This window comes from Tamandua tetradactyla, chromosome 16 (genome assembly GCF_023851605.1).
Source record: "Tamandua tetradactyla isolate mTamTet1 chromosome 16, mTamTet1.pri, whole genome shotgun sequence".
Taxonomy (NCBI): Eukaryota; Metazoa; Chordata; class Mammalia; order Pilosa; family Myrmecophagidae; genus Tamandua; species Tamandua tetradactyla.
In genome coordinates, this window is record NC_135342.1 from 46310901 (window position 1) to 46335895 (window position 24995).

Here is a 24995-nt window from a genome sequence, read left to right on the forward strand (position 1 = left end):
GTGAGGCCAAGGAGGGAATGGCGGCCAGTGAGGGAAAGCCATATGGGTGGTTACTTTGGTTTTTACTCAAAATGAACCACTGAATGTTGGGGAGGTTTGAGCAGAGGCTTAATAGGACCTGGCTCACTTATTTTTCTAGCACGGTCATCAACACACAGTGGTTCTCACTTCTTATTCAAGTAGCTCAGTCCAAGGAAAGTAGATTTCACTCCTTCCATAATTATAGCACCTGTCTCAGTGGAGACAGGACCAAATTTACCATCAGTGGGTCTTCTGGCAAGAGATAGAGACAGAATCAAACACTGAAAAGAAAGACCTACCTCAGTTTATCTACTGGGATTTATGTACTGCTGGCTACTATATTACACTGGAAAATTCTGTTTATGAAGACATTCTGATGAACAATACTTTTTTTTTTTTGGTTCATGAAACTTTCAACATAAAAGAAACTTGAATTTCTATTTTGAAATCTATCGTGCCATTTTTATTCTGCCTGGATTTTAATATAGCATCAATATTTAACTACTCATTAAATGAAGTGTGACTTTTATAGTGAAAATGTCAGTCTTTGCAGTTCATTAAATTCATTTAAAGTATAGCTGCTTTTTTTTTTCCTGGAAGAAAAAAAGGACTATGAAGTGAAGACATAAACTTTAAATTCAAGCATTTGTTTTCTTCAAAATTAACATTCAGGATCTGTAACATTCTTCATAAGACTGAGGAGCTGTGTGGGTCTCCCTGCATTTACTTAGTGACTGTCGCCTTTATAGAGCACAGAGCTGTTTATCACAGTGGGATATGACCAGTGGAATGGCACTGTGGACATTAAGATGTCATAAGCTATTATGAATCTCTAGAATTCTGCAAGTAGTATTAAAATACATTATCTTGAACTATGGCATCAGGAAAAATAAACCCTGGAAGATGGGAAACTTAATAACTCGCTGAATCCAACAAGGCCTAAAAGGGGTCTGTTTCAATCTTAAAAGATAATTCTGATAAGACATTAGGTTGCCTGAAAGAAAAGGACATATTAAAAATAGAATTTGAGAAATGGAGTCAAATGAATTTTTTAGATGGTCACAATTCTTTCTTGCTAAAATTATTATGATTTGCATGGACAGAGCAGTAAATGCAAATGATTTCAAATCACCATGTGCACATGTTCACAATTACAAAGTCTCTTGATGAGAATTTAGAATATGTGGCACTGGCAACAAGACCCACAGGAAATGATCACCGGTGGCCACTTTCCCTTTCTTTGGGGGCTAAAGGGGTCCTCGAGGTTCAGCAACAAGACTGCTCCCCTGGCTCCTCCCCTCCCCAAGTCACCCAGAAACCAGCAATCTGAGCAGGGCCTTTGAAGCATCTTGACTCTAAAAGTTTCTAAAAGATAAACCTTAAACTCTTAAGTGTGATGGGCAAGACCTTCGGGAATCTGACCTCACCCCTCCTTACAGGGTTAACCCACAGGGAACCTCCATTTTCCCAAAATGCTGAGGCTTCCCTGCCCTTTCTTGACTCCCTGCCTTGGCCCATGCCGGTTCCTCTCCCTGTCACATCCTACTCAGATGTGCTTCTGTCATAGTAAAATTCCCAAAGAAGTTTCTTTAACTGAGGTGATCTTTACAAAAGAAAAACTCTACCGTGGTCTCTTCTAGTCTCAAACATTTAAAAGGCAAGATGCTTAAGAGGAAAAAAAGTTTTGCTGTGCTGATTTTTAAAAATAAATTTGCAGGACCTGAGAACTCCATGCTTTCTATGCCTGATCACACTGCACCTCATCAGGCACCGTAAACAAAATGACTTGAGGAATGGAAAGGGTGATGATATTTTCTTGACCTATCTTTCCATTTCTCTCTCTCTTTGTGCAACCCGTGTATCTTCTTAGAGTAACAATCTACTTGGTGAAGTTTGTAGGAGATTTTGTTTGTTTGTTTGTCCTATTTCCCAAAGCCCTCCTATTGGAAAAGGAAGTGAAAAGAAAACTTACCTGGAGTCCAGAGTACCTACCTAAATTATTAAGATAGTAAAACAGATAAAAAATAAAACAATAAATCAAATTCTACGTTAAGCATCTGGCCACTTGCATCAAAGAAGCATGCATCCTGTCATCCCTAACTTTACCAGCTACACCTAGAGGGTCAAACAATAATTTCAAATCAACAGCTACTGTCAAGTATTATTCACTTATTTCATTTTTTCTTTGCTATCAGAGCTAGTGGAGCATGAACTGAAAGCAATAACTAAAGGAAGGAGCTATTCTCAGGCCTCTGCTCCCCTCCTCTGTTGGGAAGTCCATCTAAGCCTCATGGAGAGCATTTGTGTATACACACATGCACAAGCATGCACGCACATACATACACACACACCCTTCCAATAATTTCCAAAGTTTTTTATATTTTCCCACTTTCTCCCTTCACAGATATGGTACACAGTAATAATTTAATAGAAATATGCCTAGTGATTCCAAAAGAGAAACTGTAAAAGGTGCAACATATCCCATTGAAAGATGTCTGCATGTGAATTTTTTTTTCCTTCTTTTAAATAGGAAAAATATTTGTATGCCCATAAAGAACTTAATGTTCCTTGGTTTTAATCTAGATCTTCCAGAATTATTCTTTTAAAAAAGAATTTCCTACTACCTCTAGGATATTCTCCATATTCCCACTGGCTTAAGTACTAACATATTTCTCTGCCTAAATTTGTAGTTTCCCAAGTTTAATTATCCCAGAACAATCTTGTCATCAGAAACCCATGAAAAGAGCATGGAATTTTTTCCCCCATCAACCAATTCAGCAAGATTCTACACAAGCCCGGAATGTCCAGGGAAAGATTCAACAATCAGGGGAGAAATGAGTTGCAGAAACTCAAAGAGAACAGAATAGCCAAGGCAGGAGATGACAAAGCCAGGAGATGAGGGCACACTGAATTAAACATTCTTAAGCAGACTTACATACATAATGAATTGGTCAATTCTGTCCAGTGTTTCTGAAAGAGATTACCCATCCAACAAGCCAAATGAGTGTTCAAGGATGGTAGCTCGGATGGATTCCCGAACAAAATAAGTGTTAATCACTTTATCTCCCCCAATCTTTTTTGTGAAGAAGAGCAACTTTTCATTTCCATAAAGCCTTGAAACCGTTAGCTGGCAGGATGGGGGATGGAAGAGAGCTGGTTAGAGTATGCGGACAATGAAGTCCCTGAAAAGGGGGATTTCCTGACAATAAAACCCTGATCAGAGGCAGAGAGGGGACACTGTTGTTCTGCAACACTCCCCTTTCCTTTGGGAATTCCAGGCATAGTGGAGTTAGAGGGTCAGTGTGACAACTGCTTTAGAAAAGGATCCACCAGGTAGGCTGTGCGATTACTGCTTGGGAAGCTGTGGACTACAACAATGCATTTTCTTGGAATGTCTTCTTTTAAACAGATTGTTACAGAGGCTTCCTTAAGACATTCTTTCAATTGTTCCCCCCAAATTACCACGTAATCAGCCTATGAAATCTTTAAGCAAAGGATACTGCATCTTCATGTAAAATCCTGTAACCAGTTATATATTCAGACGTTATTACACATAGGCATGGTGCTGGGACCTGTGGACAAAGCCGCACACAGAACAGACACAGTTATCACTCTTTGGAAATCACAGCTTGGAAAGCCAAAACTAGTTCTTAAACTTCTAAGCACACCATGCCATAGACATTAGTCATTCCATATATGTTTGCGGGATGAGTGAAAGAATAAATGAATGAATAAAAACTTCTGAGCTTGGGGTTCATGTGACTCAAGACTGAAAAAACAAAAACAAAACAAAACAAAATCCTAGCAGATATACTGGGAAGGACCAAAGACACGAACTAACCTACCTGAAGGAGACCCACAAAATCAGAAGGAGAAATGGGACAAGAAATCCAAATCTTTCACGTGTATGCCTTATCTATTATTCTAAATCAATCATTACAGAATCAGTCATTGGTGGTACCTTAACAATTCACCTCAAATAGCTCCATGACTGACTTCGTTCAAGCACCCAAAGACAAGGGTGAGCCCTAAATGAGCCAATTCTATAATTCATGGCCAGTTATTCTCTCTAATGTACAGAGACCTTCTCTTCCCCAAACATTCTTGATTACACAGCTTTGTAACTTCAAAAGGCATTTTTACAAACCCAGAGAGACTCCCAAACAGACAGAAGGGAAGGAAAAAGAAAACAGATGGTAGGTACTGAGACAGGTGTAGATTATTTTATCTGGTCCCGGAGCCTCCTTCCTCAGAGACCTTCCCCTATTCTGCATGTGGACTGGCCTTCTTAGCTATTCTGAGGAACACACAGCAACAGAGGCTCCTTTTAGCTCCATCAGGCCCTAGAGAAATAACTGCCCTATATTTAGATAAATGCCCTTTGTAACAAAGGAATAACTCATCCCAGTTAGCACTTTCTAAATGACAAAACCAGAACAGTTTCCAAAATATTCCCCTAGCTCAGTAGTTCTAAACCAGGGGCAATTCTCCTTCCCGCCCCCCATGTTTCTAGATAATTGGTAATGTCAAGAACCATTTCTGGTTGTCATGACTGGGGGTGCCATTTGCATCTAGTGGGTAGAGGCCAGGCATGTGGCTAAAGATATAATACACAAGAAACTACCACAACAAAGAACTATGTAGCCCAAAAACATCAATAGTGTGTCAAGGCTGAGAAATCCTATTCAAATTATACATTAAAAAAAAAACAAGGATTCATATCCATCCATGCTCAAGATATAAGGTCCTCTAAAAATTTCTGTTAAATTATAGGGATACTCCAAAGAAGATTTTTCTCCCGGAGTCTATGTCCAACAATCTATCTGTCCATTAAGAAATTTACCTGATCCTAGGAGAATAATCCATAGAATTAATAATATTGAGATAAGGCAACATTAATGAAGTGCTTAGTATAAAGGGAGCTCATTCAATATTTATAACAACCCTACACTGTAAGTACCAGTATTATCTTCTATAAGGGAAGATAATAAGTTTATTACACACAATAACTCTAGGGAGTAGAAGTCTTTAGAATCGTCTAGAATGGAAGAGCTATGGGGCGGGACTTTGTCTGTTTTGTTCACCACTGTTTGACCAGCACCCAGCAGAGTAAAATCTCCATTTTAGAAAAGATGACACTGAGAGGCTGAGAAACATGCCAGAGATCAGAGCCCAGAAGTGGTGCCCTTGCTCCAAATCAGGCAGCGCACCTGGCTCCCCCACCTCTGCTCCCGCACCCTGCCAGGCTACCAGCCTGCCAACTGGCTTGCTATCTGGAGTCACTGAAACCCATCAGGTCTCTCGAGTCTAACCTTAGATAAGCAGAACTAACAATAACCTAAGGAAGAATGAGTCAGGCTGCTTTCCAAAGTTACCAAGTTTTCCCATTTTCAGGAAACTGATTGAACAAAGCAGTGACCCCAAGTCAATGGTAAAGTGTATTTGCAATGCCAGGTGTCACTTGAAAGTAAACTGAGAGGATGGCTGCTTCTCTTAACTTGAAGTTAACTGCTTCTCTTAACTTGAAAAGGGTTCAAACAGCACCCCTGAGGAAGCACCCGGGAGACAGGCTTCCGTGATGCAAGCTTCTGGTGAGCTTGAAGCCAAGACAGCAGGCTTTTCTCAGAGGACAAATGCTCTGGGTGAGTACAGAAACTCTTTCCAACCACAAGGATGCCAACTGGTAGATCATGAGATGCAAGCAGAGTCAACACGGTAACTGATCCATAGATCCCAATGCCAGGTGAATCTTAGTTCAATCTTAAAGTGAAATTACAATCGCATCTTAATTAAGACAAATGCTTGTTAATTAATGGAATTTATACTTTTTGAATAAGTGAGTACAAATATAAATTTTAAGGCTCAAGGAGTGTGCCAATTTTCACATTTTCCTCATTTCAACAGATTCTATATTTCTGGGGGAAACATCCTAGATAAAACAAACTCTAGCAAGCACCATACATCGAGAATTGTATTCATCCTTTTAAAAAAGATCAAATGGAAAAGGGAATAAGAATTGCTTTTCAGATTTACAATAACTGCCACAACATTAAAAATTTTAAATGTACAAATCTCCCTTTTAAAAAGATATGCATAGGGTAGGCCACAGTGGCTCAGCAGGCAGGAACGCTTGCCTACGATGCCAGAGGACCCGGGTTCGTTTCCCGGTGCCTGCCCATGTAAAAAAATAAAAAATAAAAAGATATGCACAGAATTTCTGACACTATACATACATATTCACGGCACTTAAAAGTATATGAGTGATTTATTCTTAACCTGCCTTTCTCAGCAAAAGAACTGAAGTAACTTCAGAATATATACAGTTTTCTTAAAAAAAAGAATAACAGCTAAGGAAATCAAGGCAAAGAAAAAATAAAATTCAGAAAGTATTAAAGCCAAGATACTCATCACACAGGAATGCATAACTTACTGTCCTGCATAGTTACTAAATATTCCCTATTTGACACCAAGCTTCTTGGTAGACAATGCAAAAAAAGAAATGGGAATGGCAAGGTTACTAAAACCCAATAAAAAAAACTAAGTGAATACAGTAATTTGAGATTGCTATATTTCTTATACAGTAATCTGAAAAGATGCTCTCAAATATTTTTATAAAAAGGACACTAGGAAATGTTAATGGGCTACATCCTCAACAGAACAAGAAAAAAAAGAAAAGCCATGTTCATGAAGCTATTACTCATGATTCCCCATAATGCAAAGTGAAACCCTAACCACAGAGCAATTCAATAAATGAGCCAGTGAAGGCAACTGTGGACTGGGGCACACAACCACAACATGCTGTCATGTGCATTCAGCTCTCTCACAGTCTGCAGAAGCCTCAGATAAATTGGTTATTTGGATGAATGAACGCATTGCATCTTCTTTGAGCCTCACCATCAATACGTTATTTCTCACAAAGGAGCTTTTAACAAGGACTGGACAGCAGAGAGACTTCCAGACTGTCATTTCTGGAAAGAATGTGAAGGACAAAAATCCGTGTCAACAATTAAGTATGATGATAAAATTTATCATCAGGAAAAACTGCCCAAGAAAGCTGAATTCTAATATATGAAGTTGGATTACCATTGGAAATTTTAGTCAACTCCTGTAGTTATGAGGTATCTCTCATCTAATTTATCTATTAATGCAAGGTTGAATTGGCCTCATTTTTAAAATACACTTTCTCTTTTCCCTCTCCACAATTGGATACAGTTTTTCCTCTCTCTCCCTTATGTAAGAACCTTCTAGAGCACTCTCATCCATCATTACTCTTCTTGTCTTCTATTATCACTGGGTTTAATCATAATTCCTTTAACCGGACTTGATTTTCTTTACTTGGTGTCTGCCTTGGAATTCCTCAATTTTCACTCTAAGAAGCCTACAGGCTTGAGAAAGGGGAAAGGGGGACTGCCAACTGCAACCTGCCATCTTGCTCCAACTTGAAGTTCCAGCACTTTTAAAGTGTCTAAACAGCAAAGAGAAGTTCCGATGATCAAAGCTATATAAGCACAACTGCAGTGTTTTCTGGGAACCTAGGATTGAGATACACCACCAAAGAAAAGAAAACTTAGTATATGATTTTACCCCATTATAGAAATCTGTTAAACCAAAGCCTGGACCGGACAAGATTATTCGGAATAATACCAAGGCAGACAGAACAAAACTATTACGCCACCAAGAAAGTTATGTATTTATGAACAACTGGACTTTGATGGTGAGAGAAAATAGCTATTTTAAATTAATATTTTCAAAGATATGTCTAAGCAAAACGCAAAACCATAAAGGTAGGCAATCCTAGTTTGTGGTGCTGAGCTATAATGCCTATTAACAGTGACTTTGAGGAGAACTCCAATATATAAGAAAGCTCACCAGGTGTTTTCCCTAAGGAATTTTGTTTTTATTTAATGTGGTAATTTTGATACTAGATACTGAGAGTCTTTGATGTCAGGTTGAGGACTAGCAATTTATCCTGCAGGCCAGTGCTCCCAACATCTACCATGCATACTGGATTAACTTAATAAAAGCTTAAGTTCTAAATACTTCTGCATTTACTTTATGGGTAATGTTTATATATTGCATGCAATACAAGGTTACTGTATATTGTATGTGCAGTAATGATATAAATTAAAAAGTGAAGCAATGTGAGAAACAATTTAAATAAATAACACCAGTAGGGGCGGGTGACGGTGGCACAGTGGCAGAGTTCTCGCCTGCCATGCCAGAGACCGGGCTTGATTCCCGGTGCCTGCCCATGTTGAAGAAAAATAAATAAATAAATAAATAACACCAGTGGTTGCCAGATATAGCCAAAATGAAGATGGCATGCCTGAAAAGCATTTGTATCAACAAAAATGAGCCACTGGAAGTCTTTTTAGAAGGAGAATAGTAATGTAGATTAATAGCCTTTTAAGGATTAGACCAGGAGAGCTTGGATTCAGTTAGAGGTAAGAGAAATTTAGACTACAAGGAAGCATGGAGCCACCTGCAGCTATAACAGAGGTCTGAACTAGGATACTGGCAGTGGAAAGAAGACAGAAATGAAATAAATCATTATATGACAAAACAAAGAAGACATGAGGACTCTTTGCTCTAAGGTAACAAAAGAGACCAAGAAATAAAAATTAATTTTGATTTTTGCATCTGGGTGAGTAAGAAAATGATGGGTGGTGCTGAGAGATATAGGGAAGGCTTGAAGGGGAACTTCAGGGGTGAGGTTGCCATATGACTTACGCTGGATTTGAACTGATGACAGACAGTGAAGTGGTGATATCCTGGACGCAGTTGCTATGGTGGAGATGAGAGAAGTGGCTCGTGCCCAAGGTAAAGAATTAGACGATTGATTGCAAAAGTGTCCACAATTCTTCCCACCTACCTGTATGCGTGTCCCTTTCTAACGTGATTTTGCATCTCTTTCCATCAATAAATGGAATCTAAATGGAATCTACTTCCATCTCCTTGAATCTGGGCTGGTCTTGTCATTTGCACCGGCCAGCAGGGTGTGGAAAAGGAGCAGAGGGACTGATCCTGGGCCTCAGGGGCTCCTGTATATTCCCACTCTCTCCCAGAATGCTGCCATCCTGAGAATAGGCCAGGCATATTATCCCGACTCATGGGCAACGACATGCAACAGAAATGAGGGGACCCAGAGGACAGCCAGCCAACCTTCAGAAGTAAAGCCTTCTCACCAACCGGCAGCTGACTGCAAACACCTAAGGGAACCCAGCCTAAAGGAGAACAACTGTCCAGCTGAGCCCAGCCCAAATGGATGACTTGCATAATTATGAGCAAAGCATACATCTTAAGCTTAGGGGTGCTTTGTTACACAGCAATAGATAACTGATACAAACAGCATCAGAGAGGGAACAACTAAAGGCAAAAAAACAAGATTCACATAAAAAGTGGGGAGAAAAAGAAAAAGAGGCAAAAGAGAAAAGGGCCAAGCTTTAGGAGGATACTTCCAATCCCTGAGAAGAAGACAGGAGCAGCAGATAAAATGACAGAGAAAAAGCCATCAAAAACATGCAAATGTTCGATATTAGGGAACCTGGGAAATGAAGGTTTGGGGGAAAATAAAGACATGAGGTAAGGTATATATTTCAAGAAATCATCAGGAGCGTGAACCCCAGGACCCAGAACAGTGCCTGGCCCCAAACACTTGACCCATATTATTGCATGGCTGAACAAATGAAGTTTCATCTGGCAAAGCAGAGAGCAGACTATAGTGGGTTAAGGAGGGCCAGGGGTGAGCAAGACATAGGACTCGAGGTAAAAACTACGTATTTGAAGAACTGTCCAGACAGAAGATGTTGAAGAGAGGACAAGAGAGTCAGGCAAAGGTATAAGTGAGGATGATCCTTCCTCTAGGACTTTATAACTGCAACTATGGCCAGAACTGGCAGCAGCAGCATGGCCTGGGAACTTGTGAGAAATGCTGTCTCAGGCCCACCCCAGACCTACCGATCTGCATTTTATCCAGATCCCCCAGTGAATTTATACAATTTCAAGTTTGAGAAACACTGCTCTAAGAGGTACAGACACAGGAACCACGTGAGACAGTCGTCCTGCTTTTAATGACCTTTCAAGCCACCAGATTAAAGCAAAGACAAAGTCTCAGTTTGGTGCTAATATGTCTTCAACACCTTCCTCTAACACTCGCAAATCTCCCTTTTCAACAAGCAGAGAGCAGAGCCTTAGGCAAGGGAGGTTTCCAGTGAGACTTCAGTAACACTGTTTACTGGTGTTTATTTACTTCCGTTTATGAAAAGTGGTAAGGCTTTTCCATTTGTGTTAGTCCTAATTTCATGTTAATTTATTTATGGGATAAAGACTGAGTTAAATGAAAAGGTAAAGTATATTACAATGTGGATGGAATGAGAAGGTAGCAAAAACTGGAACAAGTGAGGTGGTACTCAACAAACAAGACGGGGAAAATCGTAGTGGAAGTCAAAAGATATTCAGGCACATCTGAAAAGTACAAAGAATGAAATGGGAAAAATAGGAGATATCAGTAGATCCAAAAATATTCTAGCGTCAGGAAGGGATAAATACTACAGAGAAGAAACTGCCTGCCCCTCAATCTGGAAGAAAAAAAAAAGTAGTAGCTCCTAGATAAGGGAGAATAACAAATGAGAGATTCCTAACTGGTATCAACATGCCTCAGACAGTTAAAGACCAGAGTTCTCTTTAACAGTGTGGGTAGGACTACTGTGACTGGGTCTTAAAACTGAAGACTCATACCATCCGTTGAGGAAAATGTTCAGGAGAATAAACAGATGGAAAAAATGGATTGTACAACAAGGGCCCAGGCACAATCAGAGAGCATGAACTTGTAGTAAGGACAATTGGACACAGTATTCAGTTATCCTCAAGTCGAGAAATGAGACTTGGACTGAAGGCTGACCCAAAATACACAGTAAAAGGAAAAGGGTGGGGGGCAGGCCACAGTGGCTCAGCAGACAGAGTTCTCGCCTGCCATGCCAGAGACCCAGGTTCGATTCCCAGTGCCTGCCTATGTAAACAAAAAAAAAAAGGGAAGGGCGCTAAGGAGGTTGGGGGGTGGTAAGGACAGCTCATGTGTCCTTGTAGTCAAAGGTTGCAAAGAGTCAAGGATTAAAGAAAAGTGTAAGGAAAAATCAGAATTTAAGGGATGATTTTAATTAGTGAATCATTATATAGACAATCTTTTTGCTTTTTTTACACTGGAGTAGACAGAAGGAAATGCCTGAAATCTCTGAATTGTAACACGGCTGCCTTGATCTCTGATAATGACTGTGTAGCCTTTATCTTCTGCCCTTGCGATAGTAAAAACTTTGTGACTAACCTTCACTTATACCCATTTATCCAGTTTTTCAACTTGGAGTCCTGTATTCACTAAAGACAGCCCCTATGCTTACTAATGGACCCTTGGTCAGTCCAGAGCTAACCCACCCCAAGCCCAAATTATCTTGATAACTGAGACTGAGCCTAACCAAAATAGGCCCACCCTACATGCAAGGTAGCTTAGACTTTAACCTACAAGTCACCTGTACCTCATTGTGCCATTTTCTTACATACGTCCTGTGACTAAGCATGTAATCAGTCTGCATATGCTCGATAATTAGATCATCTATAATTACATCATCTGGGGCCATCATGCTCAGTATCCTACACCTACCCATCTTTGATGCCGTAAAACTATCAATATCACTGCAGTTCAGGGAGACAGATTTTGGGGTCAATAGACCAGCTGATCTCCTGCTATGTGCCTAGTAATAAACTTTTTCTCTCTTTGAAACCCCTGTGTCTCAAGAATTGGTCATTTGAGCACATTGAGCAAGAATCCATGGTCTTTGTCCCAGAACAAAGGGGCTTGCTTCTGTGGATGTATGAAAGTGAGGAGTCACAGGTAAGATGGGTTTGATTTAAAAAAAAAAAAAAAGCATCAATTTTTTAAAATCTGGTTTAAAAACTTTTATCTGAAGATTAAGGCTCAAAACTTTGTCACCAACAGCTAAGACCTGAGAAATGGGACTACAAAAATTCAAAAAGTATTTCAAAAAGAAGAGAAATTTGGACCGAAAATATAGGTAATCTATTAAAATCAGGACATCATGATTTGCAGTTCCTGCTGAGAAGATCATAAATCATTGGATATTTTAAGCATGCCTAAAATAAAACCTCAAAGCTGAAAAAAGGCCTGAAAAGATAAAAAATCTTATCACCGTGTCTCACACCAAAAGAAAAACCTCCAAGGAGCAAAAAGGAAAACTGAAACTTAGAATGATGTTTACAAAAAATAGAGCACTATAATTTGTACACAAAATCTCAAATGGATATATCCAAGAAGGGTTTCTTGGGCCTCACTCATCACTCACACAAACCTGCTAACTACTTCCTATCCCATATTATCTATTCCCCCTCAATGTTTAGCTGGTCACATGGCCAGCCACAATAAAACTTCATTTCCTGGGTACCTCCTTGCAGGCATAGGTGTAGCCATGTCTCTCAGTTCTGACCAAAGGGCAATAATCAAAGTATCACTGGCAGCTTCAGGAAACTTCCCTCTATTTTTTATCACCTTCCTCTTTCCTGCTGCTTGGCCCAAGTATGCTGACCAGAGCTCTACCTTGAACCATGAGGACAGGAGGCAGCCTGGCTCCCAGATGTCTGTGAAGCCACCATGCCAGCCCTAGACTACTTAACTCTAGACTTCTTTAGGGAAAACAGAAAAAAAATGTCTACCTCATTTAAGCCACTGTCAGTTGAGTTATTTTTTCTGTCAATTGCAGCTGAACCCTGACCAATACAATACACTCTTCCTTGCCTGCACGGTCTCCCCTTCCTTGCCTCTGCTTCTCTGGCCTGGATACCTGGATTAAGAGCCCTTCGATACCACCTCCATGCATTTTGCTCACCATCACCCTCTTCCCTCAACCCTGCCTGGGCAACCTCTCACCATCCATTTTTCCATTCCTGACACCAACACATAAACACTGCTGGAAAAAATTCAAAATAATATTTAAACTTAAAACCTTCTACTAGGGATCAGCTCCCCAAGAACAGTAATAGTCTTGACTCTTCCCCTTTACATTCCCATTGCCTGGAAGTGTCTAGCACATGGTAGGTCCAACACATGCTCACTCAAGAGATTAAAATGCAACCAGATCTCCTATTCAACAATATCTTGTATTCATCTCTAGTCCGTAGGTGCTAGAAATACAGAGATCATTAAGACAGTCTCTACCCTCATGGAGTTGACATTCAAGTGAAAACAGAGAAACAAGAAACACATAAACAAATGAATAAACAAGAAATTCAAACAAGGATATGTGCTATGACTGAAATAAATGAGGGTAGGGAGATAGTGACTGGAGGGAAGAAGAAAGGATATATTTTAGATATTTTTTAATGGTCAGGGATGGTCATACTTGAAGGTGATATTTAGGCTGAGACCCAAAAGCTATAAAGATGCCAGCCAAGTGAAGGCCTCTGGAGAGAGAACTGCAGACAGAGGGAATGGCAAATGCAAAAGGATGGGATGAAGGCTAGTATGGAAGGCACATAAAGCAAGGGTGGTGGGAAGTAGGGGTGAGACATGAGGTGGAGGAGGTAGGCAGGGATAGATGCTGGGTTTGTCCATGATCTCCTGAGCCCTGCCACATGCTTATTATCTCTCCTTCTCACCCCTGTCTCCCCTCCCCCAACCCTCCACTGAAATATTTATCTGAATCTGCAGCCATCTTCTCCTTCCCTGTATTTCAAGGTCAACTCTTCCACATACAGCCTTGACTGCAATACCAAATGATCTCCCATTCCATCATTCCATCACTTTCTTTCTATACCTCTTTATTCTCTCCCTCAAAAATTCTCAGGGACTATCCTGAAAACATCTTCTCATTACCCTCCCCCCATTTCAAAAAGTCATCCTCTACCTACACACATGCACATACACAAACGCACACTAGTACTTATACATATGCAAACACATATACACACACATACTTAAACTGTACCTACTAAATCAAATCTTTGACTCCTGGCACCAGACATTCTGGTGTCTCAGCCAATCACATCTGCCACTATACGAAACTTCTACACAGATCCAAACTCATCTCCATAGATTGTCCCATTTTGCGTTGGCTTCTAATGGAACTTTTATTTAGACGCTACACTTGTGTAGCTACCCCAGCCTGGAATTCCCTTTCCTATACTCTCTTCTCCTCTAAAATCCCATTTCTCCTCCATGTTCCATCCCAAGCTTGATGGCCTCTGTGAACTCTTTTTCCTGACCAAGTCACCCTCATTGAACTTTCCCCTCTTCTAATCATCTCTTGAAGTACGGTTACCTACACCAACTGTTACCTTAACCAGTAAATTTTCCTGGTCTGCATATTTACACAAATACACACAAATATATATTTAATAAACACACACACCTGCCCTACAACTAAAACCATAAGTTTCTTAGAAGCAAACCATATTTAATCTCAGCCCCTAAGAAGAGGTGTGTTCCTAATAACCACTTAATAGCCAATAATTATGATTTCGGCATGACACAGGCAAAGGATAATTTTGATTTCTACAAAGAATAGTATTATGCATAGATAACTCAAATTCTCAGAATTCTTCAAAATCATCAAGCATCCCTTCTTTTAACTTTTTTCCTACCACACACCCACTTTCCTTCTGTGTGACATCAGTATTTTTTTGCTTTCTCTCTGAGGAGCCACTGCTCCCACTCTTAGCCCATGTGCTTTCGGCAGGGACAGCAATACCCCCACACCTCCAGAGATGGCTATGTAATGTTGGTTCAAGGACACTCAATCCAGAGAGGGACTTTGCTGAAAAAAATGGGAAAGAAAATCTTTCCCTCCTTGGGAGCCTGGCCTGTGAGGATATAACTTGGAGCTGATGGTTGGTATATTACCACTTGAGTATAGCCAAACAGATAAAAGTAGAGCTAATACAAGAAAGTTTTAATAACAACCTTTGAGACTCTGGACCCAGCTATGCCTGAAACAAAACTTAGTCTGGACTTCTCAGATAGAAGTCAACACATTTCTTAATCCACATTGCAACCAAAAAAACTTTTACTAATACAAGAATTTTAACAATTCCTTCAATCAGGCTTTGTATTAGTTTTTAAATAAGCCAAATAATGAGGGTTGTGTTTCTCATTAAGGAGGTAGGCGTATGGGAGCAGCAAAATAGATCTACTGAGTATTTCTGTCAGTGTTCAACATTTCTAGACTTAATTCAACCTTTTTTTCAAGATTGACTTCCAACCAATCATACATATTTCATAAAAGTTTTCTAGTCAGGTCAGCTTTTTGGATTTCTGCTTCCTATACCTGGGAGATTCACTTTAAAAGAAAGTGAAAAACTTTTATTACTCTGTAGTACACCAAAATTCCTTGCTCATTATAAATTAGTTGTAGAAGTTGCTGGAAAAATCTCACAGTTTGGGGTTACCTGTACTATATTAATTTAAAATATTCAAGAGAATCTCACCACCATCACCATTTTTAATATAATTCTTCTATAAATAAACAATGTAGCCGAAATAGAAAAAGGCATTATATTATCTACGCAACATTTGAAGGGTCTAACTTAAAATTTAGCTCCTCCAAAAGAATAAGTGTGTATCATTCAAATGTGTATTTAGAGTAAAACTCAAATATTTCCTGATGCTGGCCAATTAGTTTAATTTATGGATTATCGAAACACTAGAATTACTCTTTTATAAACAAAACAAAATTAAATTAAGGTTAAAAACAGAATGTTAGTCATGTGAAATGGGCTATTTTCCAGTGGTTGATGTCTTTCGAGCAAGCATAGAATGTATTTAAGAGAACATGCCTCCCTGAGGAACGGATTAAGGATACAAACCTAGGAAACAAAGAAAATAAAGTGATCTACTACAAAGGGAGAAGATAAAACCTGTCAGAAGCTCATGCAGACCCTGAATAAAAGCCTCCACTCCTTATATTTTAAGCAGGGTTTTCTAGCTACAGACAAATTCACCTTCAAAATATATTTGAATTTATAAGCATATTTAGCAAAACTCCTGTCCTTTCTCATTAACCACACTCAAAACAGATTCTCCAAGATATTTATGACATCATTAACATCTGATAAACTCCAATTAGAAATTGAGCCTCTTACATAAAGAAAAAAAATAGTACGGAATGTTTTAATTCATAAATGGCTGGTTTGGTTTTAAATTATGTTACTTTGAATTTTGCATAATTCCCACATGATATCAAGCATTAAAGATTTTTTTTTCAAATAGACTTTAAGATGAAAGGCTATATCATCATGTGCACACACATTCCATTTTTATACCATTGTTCTAATGATAGCTTTCCAAATTTCCTGAGTCCCACATATATACTTCCTAAAATACTTCCTCACTAACTGTCAAGTTTAATTAGCAAACACCAACAAACCCTCAAGACCAAGAATGTGCCCTTGCGTCTCCTGTCTCCACACACTTGGAGGGGTCACAGCCATTTCCATCACTTTATCACATAAAGGAAGCCTCCAACTTGGGTTCTTCAGCCCTGAACTCTCTTGAGTTCCAGTGTGTAATGGCAAGTACCTTCATGATGTCTTGTTGGGAATACTGCACCAGAACATCCAAAAATTAGCCTTATCTTTCCTTCAAAACCAACTGTTCATCTAACTTCACTGTTTCTACTCAAGATCTCACCATTCTTCCAGGCTCCAGGCTCCAACAGCGTGATCATTTCTGCCTCCTCTTTCTCCCTTCCTAAGTCACAGAGATGGTCTGTTGAGTCCTCTTCTCCCCTGCATTCATAGTGTCATCTTTCTGGGAATAATCCTTCCCACAGCTTACCTTCTTCGGGAAATGGCATCCTACTTCGTCTCAGGTCCAGCCCAACACAAATCTAGTCAAAAAGTTACATCCACTTTTCAGAGTACAACTCCAACCAAACCATCCAGACCCATTCAAAATTCCTCAAAGACACTCATTAGCAGACACTGTTGATTGTCTTTTTAGCAGCCTTCCTCCTTGCTAACACATCAGTTATGCTCATGTGACAACGTGCCCAGCCCAAAGAGGTGAAATGTGATTGGTCTAAACCAGTCACAAACATCTCCTTCTTCTCTGCCAATGACTGGTCTACAGTGGATATGTAATTAATTTCTGACCATAAGATAAAAGAGGGAATCTAATGGAACTGTTTCCAAGAAAGCTTTACCTCCCTGAAAAGAGATATACACCACCACAACCATCACCACTACTTTGCTTCCTGCTTTGCATGTTATTCTATGAAGTTGTGATGTCCAGAGTTATAGCTACCAACTTGTGACCATGAAGAGGTTGCTAAAACTCCAAAGATGGCATAATAAAAAGGAAAATCAAAGAGGGTCCTTGAGGACATTATTGACCCATCCAAAAGAGCTGGAGACTGCCTACGTAAACAATTCTTTGGAAGAAAATAAACACCCTTACATTTCATGCCACTGTATACTGGGTTTTCTGTTACCTGCAACCCAAAGCATTCAAACTGATAAATTTACAAAAGGAGGGATTCCTTATCTTACCTCTATGCCACTGTTCTCAAGGTGTGGTGGTCTGTAGAGATCACAGTAGCAGCATCACCTGGGAGCCCCACCCCTGACCTGAATCAGAACCTCTTGGGATAAGGTCCAGAAGTTGGGCTTAACAAGCTCTCCAAGTGATTCTCATGCATGCTACAGTCTGAGAAACATCACTCTATCATATAATCACAAATTACTCTTTTTCATTCCATCTACTTCCTATATACCATGAGGAGTCCTTGGTCTGTATTTCTTCTGTTGACAGTAACCTCATTTCATTAACTTTAGGCTTCGCTTGTTGCCTTGTCTTATTTCATCTCTTAGACAGAGGCTCAAAACTTTTTAATCCAAGTTTTCAACTCAGAAGCATCCTGGGACCAGACAGGAATACAGAGGGCTAAGTATGAGAAATAGGGAGTAGAGCACACCACGATGAACTCTGGAGTCCATGCCAGTCTGAAAGAGCAGCTAGCAGATGTGGTCATGCAAGAAGGCAGGCCCAGGGTTGCCAAATCTCTGATATTTCTAAACAAAAGCTGAAAAATCCAGATTTGTATGTGAAATCTCCTGATTTTTTTTCTTACATGGGCAGCAGGCACCAGGAACCAGGGGGGTCTCCAACACAGCAGGCAAGAATTCTGCCACTGAGCCACCGTCACACTGCCCAAATCTCCTGATTTTTAGATACAGACAACTAATTGAATTTTTTACAATATTTTGTAGGTAAAACAAACAAGTCCCCAAGTTGGGTTCAGCAACCAGCTGACAGTTTGTGATCTGAAGTAGTTTGTTCTTGAAGTTATCTACATAATACTTTGAATGTTGGGTCCACATACACATTCCCTGACTTCTTCTAAAATGACTAAAGTTAATTTTCCCTGGCTAACTGTGTGCTAGTCTCTACTGAGCACAGGGTTTTCATCAACCATCCACTGTTTGGGGTGACTAAATATGGAGTTTATGGATCTCTAATTAGTGGCAGCAGGACTGCTTTATCCATTAATTACTCCAGACCCAACACCTAGAACCATAAGCTTCTCAAGGGCCTACGAGAATGTTTAAAATTGGAGAAAAAATAAATTGGGCACACAACAGGCAAAAAATTACTCATTAAAACTAATAGACACTTAATTGTCTACAAAATGCAAACATGTCAGCTAATCAGCATGAACCCATTCAGTCATATCGATAACAAATACAGTATCAAACACATTAAATGGCGGCTGTGGATGCATTTTAATGTCTGAAACAATGTGAAGAGAAGGCAAAATTAATACTGCCCAGGGCTTATCACCATCCTGAAAAGGCCATGCATACCATCCGTAAACCCACCATTCTGCCTTAGGTCTATTCTGCTTCATGGCAATCACAGGTGTCTTTATTCAGTTCTACCGCTCCTTGAAACTGGTCTCTCTGAAGCAAGACCCTCAGCCTATAAAACAACGTTTTCAACTATGGCTGCACAATGGAATCAGCTGGGGACCTTTTAAAAAACACTGCTGTGGACTGTACAACAGTGAATCCTACCGTAGAGGATGGACTATAGTTAATAGTATAATTATAAAAATTTTCTTCTGTGAATTGTAACAAATGTACTATACTAGGGCAAGGTGTTAATAATAAGGTGATATAGGAGAACTGTATTTTATGCATGATTATTCTGTAAATCTACAATCCCTCTAATAGAAACACACATACCCATGCACATACTCACTGCTGCCTCAGTTCCATCACTAGTGATACTTAGTGAACCAGTCTGGGGTAAGGCCACGACATGAGTATCTTCTACAACTCCCCCCCCTCCACTCCACCCTATAATACACATACACACATACAACTAGTGAGTTTATTGTACAACTATAGGGCTGAGAACTCACTGTTCGAGAACCATTAAAAAAAAAAAAAAACGCTCTACAATGATAACCTTTATAGTGATTTCATCTTGTTAACTAGATTTTCTTTCTACTGCCACAACTTGGAACAAAGGACAATCATGGTACCATAACGTAGTCTGATTATCTAGATCAGGGGAAGTCAAACTTTTTCTATAAAGGGACAAACAGTAAATATTTTAGACTCTGCAGACCATATGGTCTCAAGTGCAACCACCCAACTCTGCTGCTGTATCGCAAAAGCAGCCCCATGCAATAAGTGTGACTGTGAGCGAATAAAACTTTATTCACAGATAATGACATTTGAATTTCACATAATTTTCATGGTCATGAAATATTGTTCTTCCTTTGATTTCTTTACAACCATTTACAAATGTAAAACCATTCTTGGTTTGCAGGACATACAAGAACAGGCAGGGGGCCAGAAGGGGCCACAGGTCACAGTTTGCCGACCCTGGATCTAGAACTATCTCCACTGATTTGAAGCCATATAATTAACAAGTGACAGAATCAAAATTAGTAGAATAGAACTATATTTAAAGTGGATGGACACTATATTCTCCACTCAATCAACTTAACTATCCATGACATGGTTGTGGAAGTGTTTACATAGTTGAACAAAATCCATAAATGACTTATTAAAAATTAATTTTTAATTCTCATCGGCATATGAATTTGTCTAAGACAATGCACAAGCATGCTTTGAGAACCCCATATAATGGTTTTAGTAACTTCTTACGCTACTGCCAACATTCAAAATTCAGGGTATTTCATGTAAAAATCCAGATTATCATTCTCTTGAAAAACTAACTGCAAAATGTGGAGATAATGGGCCCAACTATTGCCATGGTGACAACCTACCATTGTTGAACAAGCCACCCCTCTAAATGGGACATTTTCCCATTTAAGGTCTTTAGAAAAACTTTTCTTTTTCAGTGTCTGGTTTGAAGACCTGACATGGGGAGACATAGGAATCTCTCAATCTGCTCTCAAACTTCAATACTTCATACTGTAGATGCTAGAAATGAAATCATTAGCTCCCTTGCTAGGGCAAGGTACCAGCCTAAAAAGAGCTTCAGTCAAACCCCCCACCCTTGATACGGTCTCCATTTGAACCAAGAGGTCCAAGAAGACCAGTGATGAATTGATTCGGTTCATCAAGCTAACCAAGGAAGAGGCCCAATGAGGTGGAGTCAAAGCACTAACATTAAAACGTCTTAATTAAGCAGAGTAATTGATAACACACACCAAAGCAACATTTGGTTCAAATGAGCTAAAAATGGAGTAAAAACAACCTAGGACCAATCTATATAAGGGGAATAGGTCAATAGTCATATTTTGAAAGGAGGGGTGGACTAAGAATATGCAGGAAAAGCTAGTAAGAGTCTAGTTCAAGTTCATCATTAACTCACTGTGCAATTTCACCTCCCTACACCCACATTAAATACAATATCTTATTGGGTGTGGGGTGGGGGGCAAACTTATGACAACTACGTGCCAACTGACATGTCTGTGTATTACTTTCTCACTGGTAAAAGGATAAATTCTACCAGAGAAAGAAAAAATGTCAAGTTTATGGGTTGCCGCTGAGTAACACAGGACTTCTGCTACACATATAACTGCTACACATATATATGTAATAGTTTAATTTAATACCCACATCAGAAAAAAAGTTCAAACAGCAAATTTTCCACTTGAAATTAACATAGAAATTAGCCCTTAGAAAATACAGATGACTTCAAGTTTATACATCAATGGCTGGTTCATGAATTATTAACTGATTTTAATGATCCTGGCTATATTTTATTTGAAGTTATTCTCCTACTTGCAATGACTTTTGAACCCTCAAACTTCTTTCATCCATTCTCCATAGACAGACTACACGTTCATGGGCACTGACATTTGAAAAGGACCCATATACTCACAGAATGTAAAGATAATACGCATGCATATAATTTATACAAAGGACTCTGGTCAGTTGTTAAAGAGAGAAATGAATGAAACCCTATTATTCACGGTTTGTAAATAAATTTAAAGATAAGCGCTCACTTTTCACTTGCTAAGCCTGAAGGAGGGTTCTGTATTTCTTCTGAAGTCTCCCAGATGGTTGTTAAAACAAGAAAGGGCAGAAACATACATTCTTTGAAATCCATCATTTCCTATCCAGAAAGATAATACAGGTCATCCAAAGCTAAGTCTTAAGAGATTAACAATGACAGGTATTTCCAAATAAAATAAATGCATGTCTTTGTATGTTGGTTTTTAGTTAGTTCAGTTTCGTTTTTAGCTTTCAATATAAACCTACACTATTTAGCACCACTTCAGACACACAAGTTAGCTGTGAAACAAAACGCTATAAACTTTTAATTGGCACTTGCTGTTTTATACGCACAAAGTCAATACTTCCTCTTTTACCTTCTCCCTATAAAGAAATACTTGGGGGAATAAAATTGGGTTCTTCAATCAGGAAATGAAGAGCAGGAAAATACATTGTTGTGACTCAGTTTAAAGATTATTGTTTTTATCTGCGAGGAAGTAAAGTAAGCGCAATTCGATTTCTATCAGTATTAAGCTCTGTACTTAACTTTCATTAGCTCTGTATAAACAGTGCATATGAAGACCAGATTGCTGAATTACTAAGAAAACAAGTTATTTCAGGCAAATAGCTGCATGAAGAAAATATGACAGCAAACCAACTTGCATCCTGACTCCTGAAGTTGAACAAGCATCTCAATAAATAGTGTCTCCTTTCCAAGCTTTATAAACCCTCCCTGAAATAAATGTTCTGAGTTTAAATTGACTCAAAATAGCCTATCGCAACAAATAAAAAGAGACACACAAAAAACACCCACAATTTCCTTTGGTCCCTTGAAGTACCCTTGGGATCCTGGTGAACAGAGATTTGCCACGCATTGCAGTGACTGGATCAGCACAATAGGTTTCTATTTTAGTGTCATTCGAGTGCTGCTGATCTTAAATCAGAGAAAGAAGTAGTCACATTAGGCAAGGTAATGGCTTCCAAAAATAAGAACATGCCCAGAAAGACAAGGCTTGCATACACAGGCTAAGTTGTAAGGAGATAAATAATACCCCACTGGAACAATTAGGTGGATTCTCAGAAACACTACATACTTAATTAGGCTGCCTAAGTCCCTGACTGAGCATACATAGGGGACTTTTTAAAGCATTTCATAACCTGAGTAAATCCAAAATCAGAGGACTGGAGCTAAACCTTAACTCTGGCAAGAGGGATACGCCTTTTCTAGCTTGTCTTTGAAAGCTTAGAATATTAGTCTTGGAATTCTGAAAGCACGAACACCTCCCCAGCCTCCCACCAAAGGGTTAAAACATTGAATAAAGTCCCTTCCCTCTAAATATACTGGGAGGCCCCTCTATGCCAGACCCTGTTCTAGGCGATGGTGACACGGGGGTAAGCACGAGGGACCCCAGTGGTCTTTTACAAACTTCAGCACTAGAGATGGGAACGGAGTATAAACAAACGGAAAAGAACACGAGCCTCCATCAGCCATCGGGCACAACAAACTGTTCCTCTCTCTAGACACAATCCCTCCTCTTCCTGTTATTTATTCATTAGTTTTGTATAGCACCTTTCTTTCGGCAGGCTCCTTATTTCCTCCTCCGTTATCCAAGCAATCATAAACAAACTGCGATTTGAAAGAGAAAGGGGTGGGGGCGAGAGGCGCAGGGGGAAGGGTAAAGAAAACCACTTTCAAAAGGCACCGACTGCCCAGAGCCTGGCTCTTTCTCTGAATATCGCCCTCCGGCTGATGTTTTCGCCAAAGCCTGGCCCTGGGGGCTTCGGGAAGGAGAGAGGACAGGGGTCCACGCGGCCCTGGCACAACGGCTGACGCTCCCACCCGGACTCGCCGCTCTCGGCTGCGCCAGCTGACCCTCTGGGATCCACCTTCGGCCACCAGAAACGCTCAGTCCTCGAAGTTCGCAAAAAAGGGGGAGGTGGGGGAGGTGGGGCGACCCCGGGCGCGGTATGGAGCTCTCCAAAACCCAAGGCAAAACTTAAAACCCCCAACCCCCAACCCCATTCCCCATACCGCCCACCCCCCAACACACACACACACACACACACACACACACACACACACACACACACACACACACACACACACAAATGAAAGATGAGAAGCCACTTGAGCTAACCAGGGAGGGGCGGGCACCTCCGTTCCGTGGTCCAAAGCGCCCTAGCGACCGGGCAGCAAAAGCCACCTGCGGGGGTCCCACCGCTTCGCCCCCTCCTGGTGCAGGGCACGCAGAAAGTTTGTTCCTTTCACCGGGTCCAGCTCTCGGGTGGGCGAGGGCGGTAGAATGGATTGGGAGGGGGAGCGAGGTCATCCGACCGCGAGATCAGGGACCTCGGCGTTGTCCCCCCTCCCCCAACTCTGGGGGCCGAGAGCGTGTTTACTAATAACAACAAAGAATCGCACGCGAGTTCCCTCTCTCCGTCCTGGGGCGGCTCTTCGCTTCCCTGGGACAGCAAAGGGGGTAGAGGAGGGAGGTGGGAGAAGAGGCGGCGGAGGAGCAGAGGGACAAAAAGGGGAGTAGGAAGGCGGCAGAAAGAGAAGGGGAGAGTTGGACAGACGAAAGCGCAAAGGGAAAGGAGTGGAGAAGAGAGAGAAGGGAAAGAAAAGTGCAGCAGGAGGGGAGCTGGAGAGCGGGGCGCGCCCGAAATGGGGAGGTGGTGGCCCGCGCCCCGCCGACCCCGGCCCCGGCCCGGTCACCTTGCTGTAGCCGTAGTACCCCAGGCACTGCGCGAAGTCCAGGCCGGCGGGGTCCCCGGCCGCCGCGGGGTAGAACCTCACATCCATGCCGGAGCCGGGCCCGGAACCGGGAGCCGGGGCTGGGACTCTCGGGGACCGGTGCCCGCCTCCTCTCAGCCGCTAGATCCACCGTCGGGGGCGGCCGGCCGGGGGCGCCCAGGGGCGGCGCGCGGGACTCGGGGCTGGAGGGGCGCCGCGGCCGCCGCACACAAAGGCGCGGCCACGCGAGCCGCGGGAGAGCGGGAGGCGGCCCGGGGGACGCGCCCCACCGGGGCACAGACGCAGCGCTGCGCTCGGGCCGGACGCCCGGAGCGCGGGGCGCGCGGGCCGCGGTGCGGGGACCCGGAGCGGCGCGGCGAGTTCAGGTGCGCGGGGCGAGGCTGGGACGACGGCGGCGGCGGCTGGCCCCGCTCCTCCTCCTCCTCCCCGGGCGGACTGAGGAGAGGAGCCGCGGAGACAAGGGGCCCGGCCCCTCCCCTCTCGCTCCCCCTCCTGCCGCCGCCGCGGGTCCCCTCCCCGCGCCGCCGCCGCTCCGCCCCTCCCACCGCGGGCAGCTGCGCGCCGCCCGCCCCGCCGGTGCGCTCCTCGGCCGGGACCGCCCCCGGGCGCGCGGGGACCGCCCCGGCCGGCCCCTGCCCTCCGCGGCCCCTCGCGTTCACCCCGCGCGGCCAGCAGCCCTCGCCGGCCCCATCACCCGCGCCGCGGCCGCCCCCTCTTGGGGCCCCTCTCCCCACCTCGCCCC

The 24995-nt window shown here is 41.7% G+C and overlaps 1 protein-coding gene across 6 annotated transcripts in view; it reads right to left on the reverse strand.

The window, feature by feature from the left end:
• Window positions 1-24402, reverse strand: part of TOX3 (TOX high mobility group box family member 3) — a 109335-nt gene extending 84933 nt beyond the window's left edge. For 3 of the 6 annotated variants that reach the window (XM_077132433.1, XM_077132432.1, XM_077132434.1), the window contains exon 1: window positions 24215-24402. In XM_077132433.1, the coding sequence (XP_076988548.1) occupies window positions 24215-24301 (87 nt within the window). In that variant the 5' untranslated portion in view covers window positions 24302-24402. Of the gene's footprint in view, window positions 1-23636; window positions 24030-24214 lie in introns of those variants that run through there. The other 3 variants (XM_077132429.1, XM_077132430.1, XM_077132431.1) reach the window with 3 other exon arrangements.
• Window positions 24403-24995: the final 593 nt, after the last annotated feature.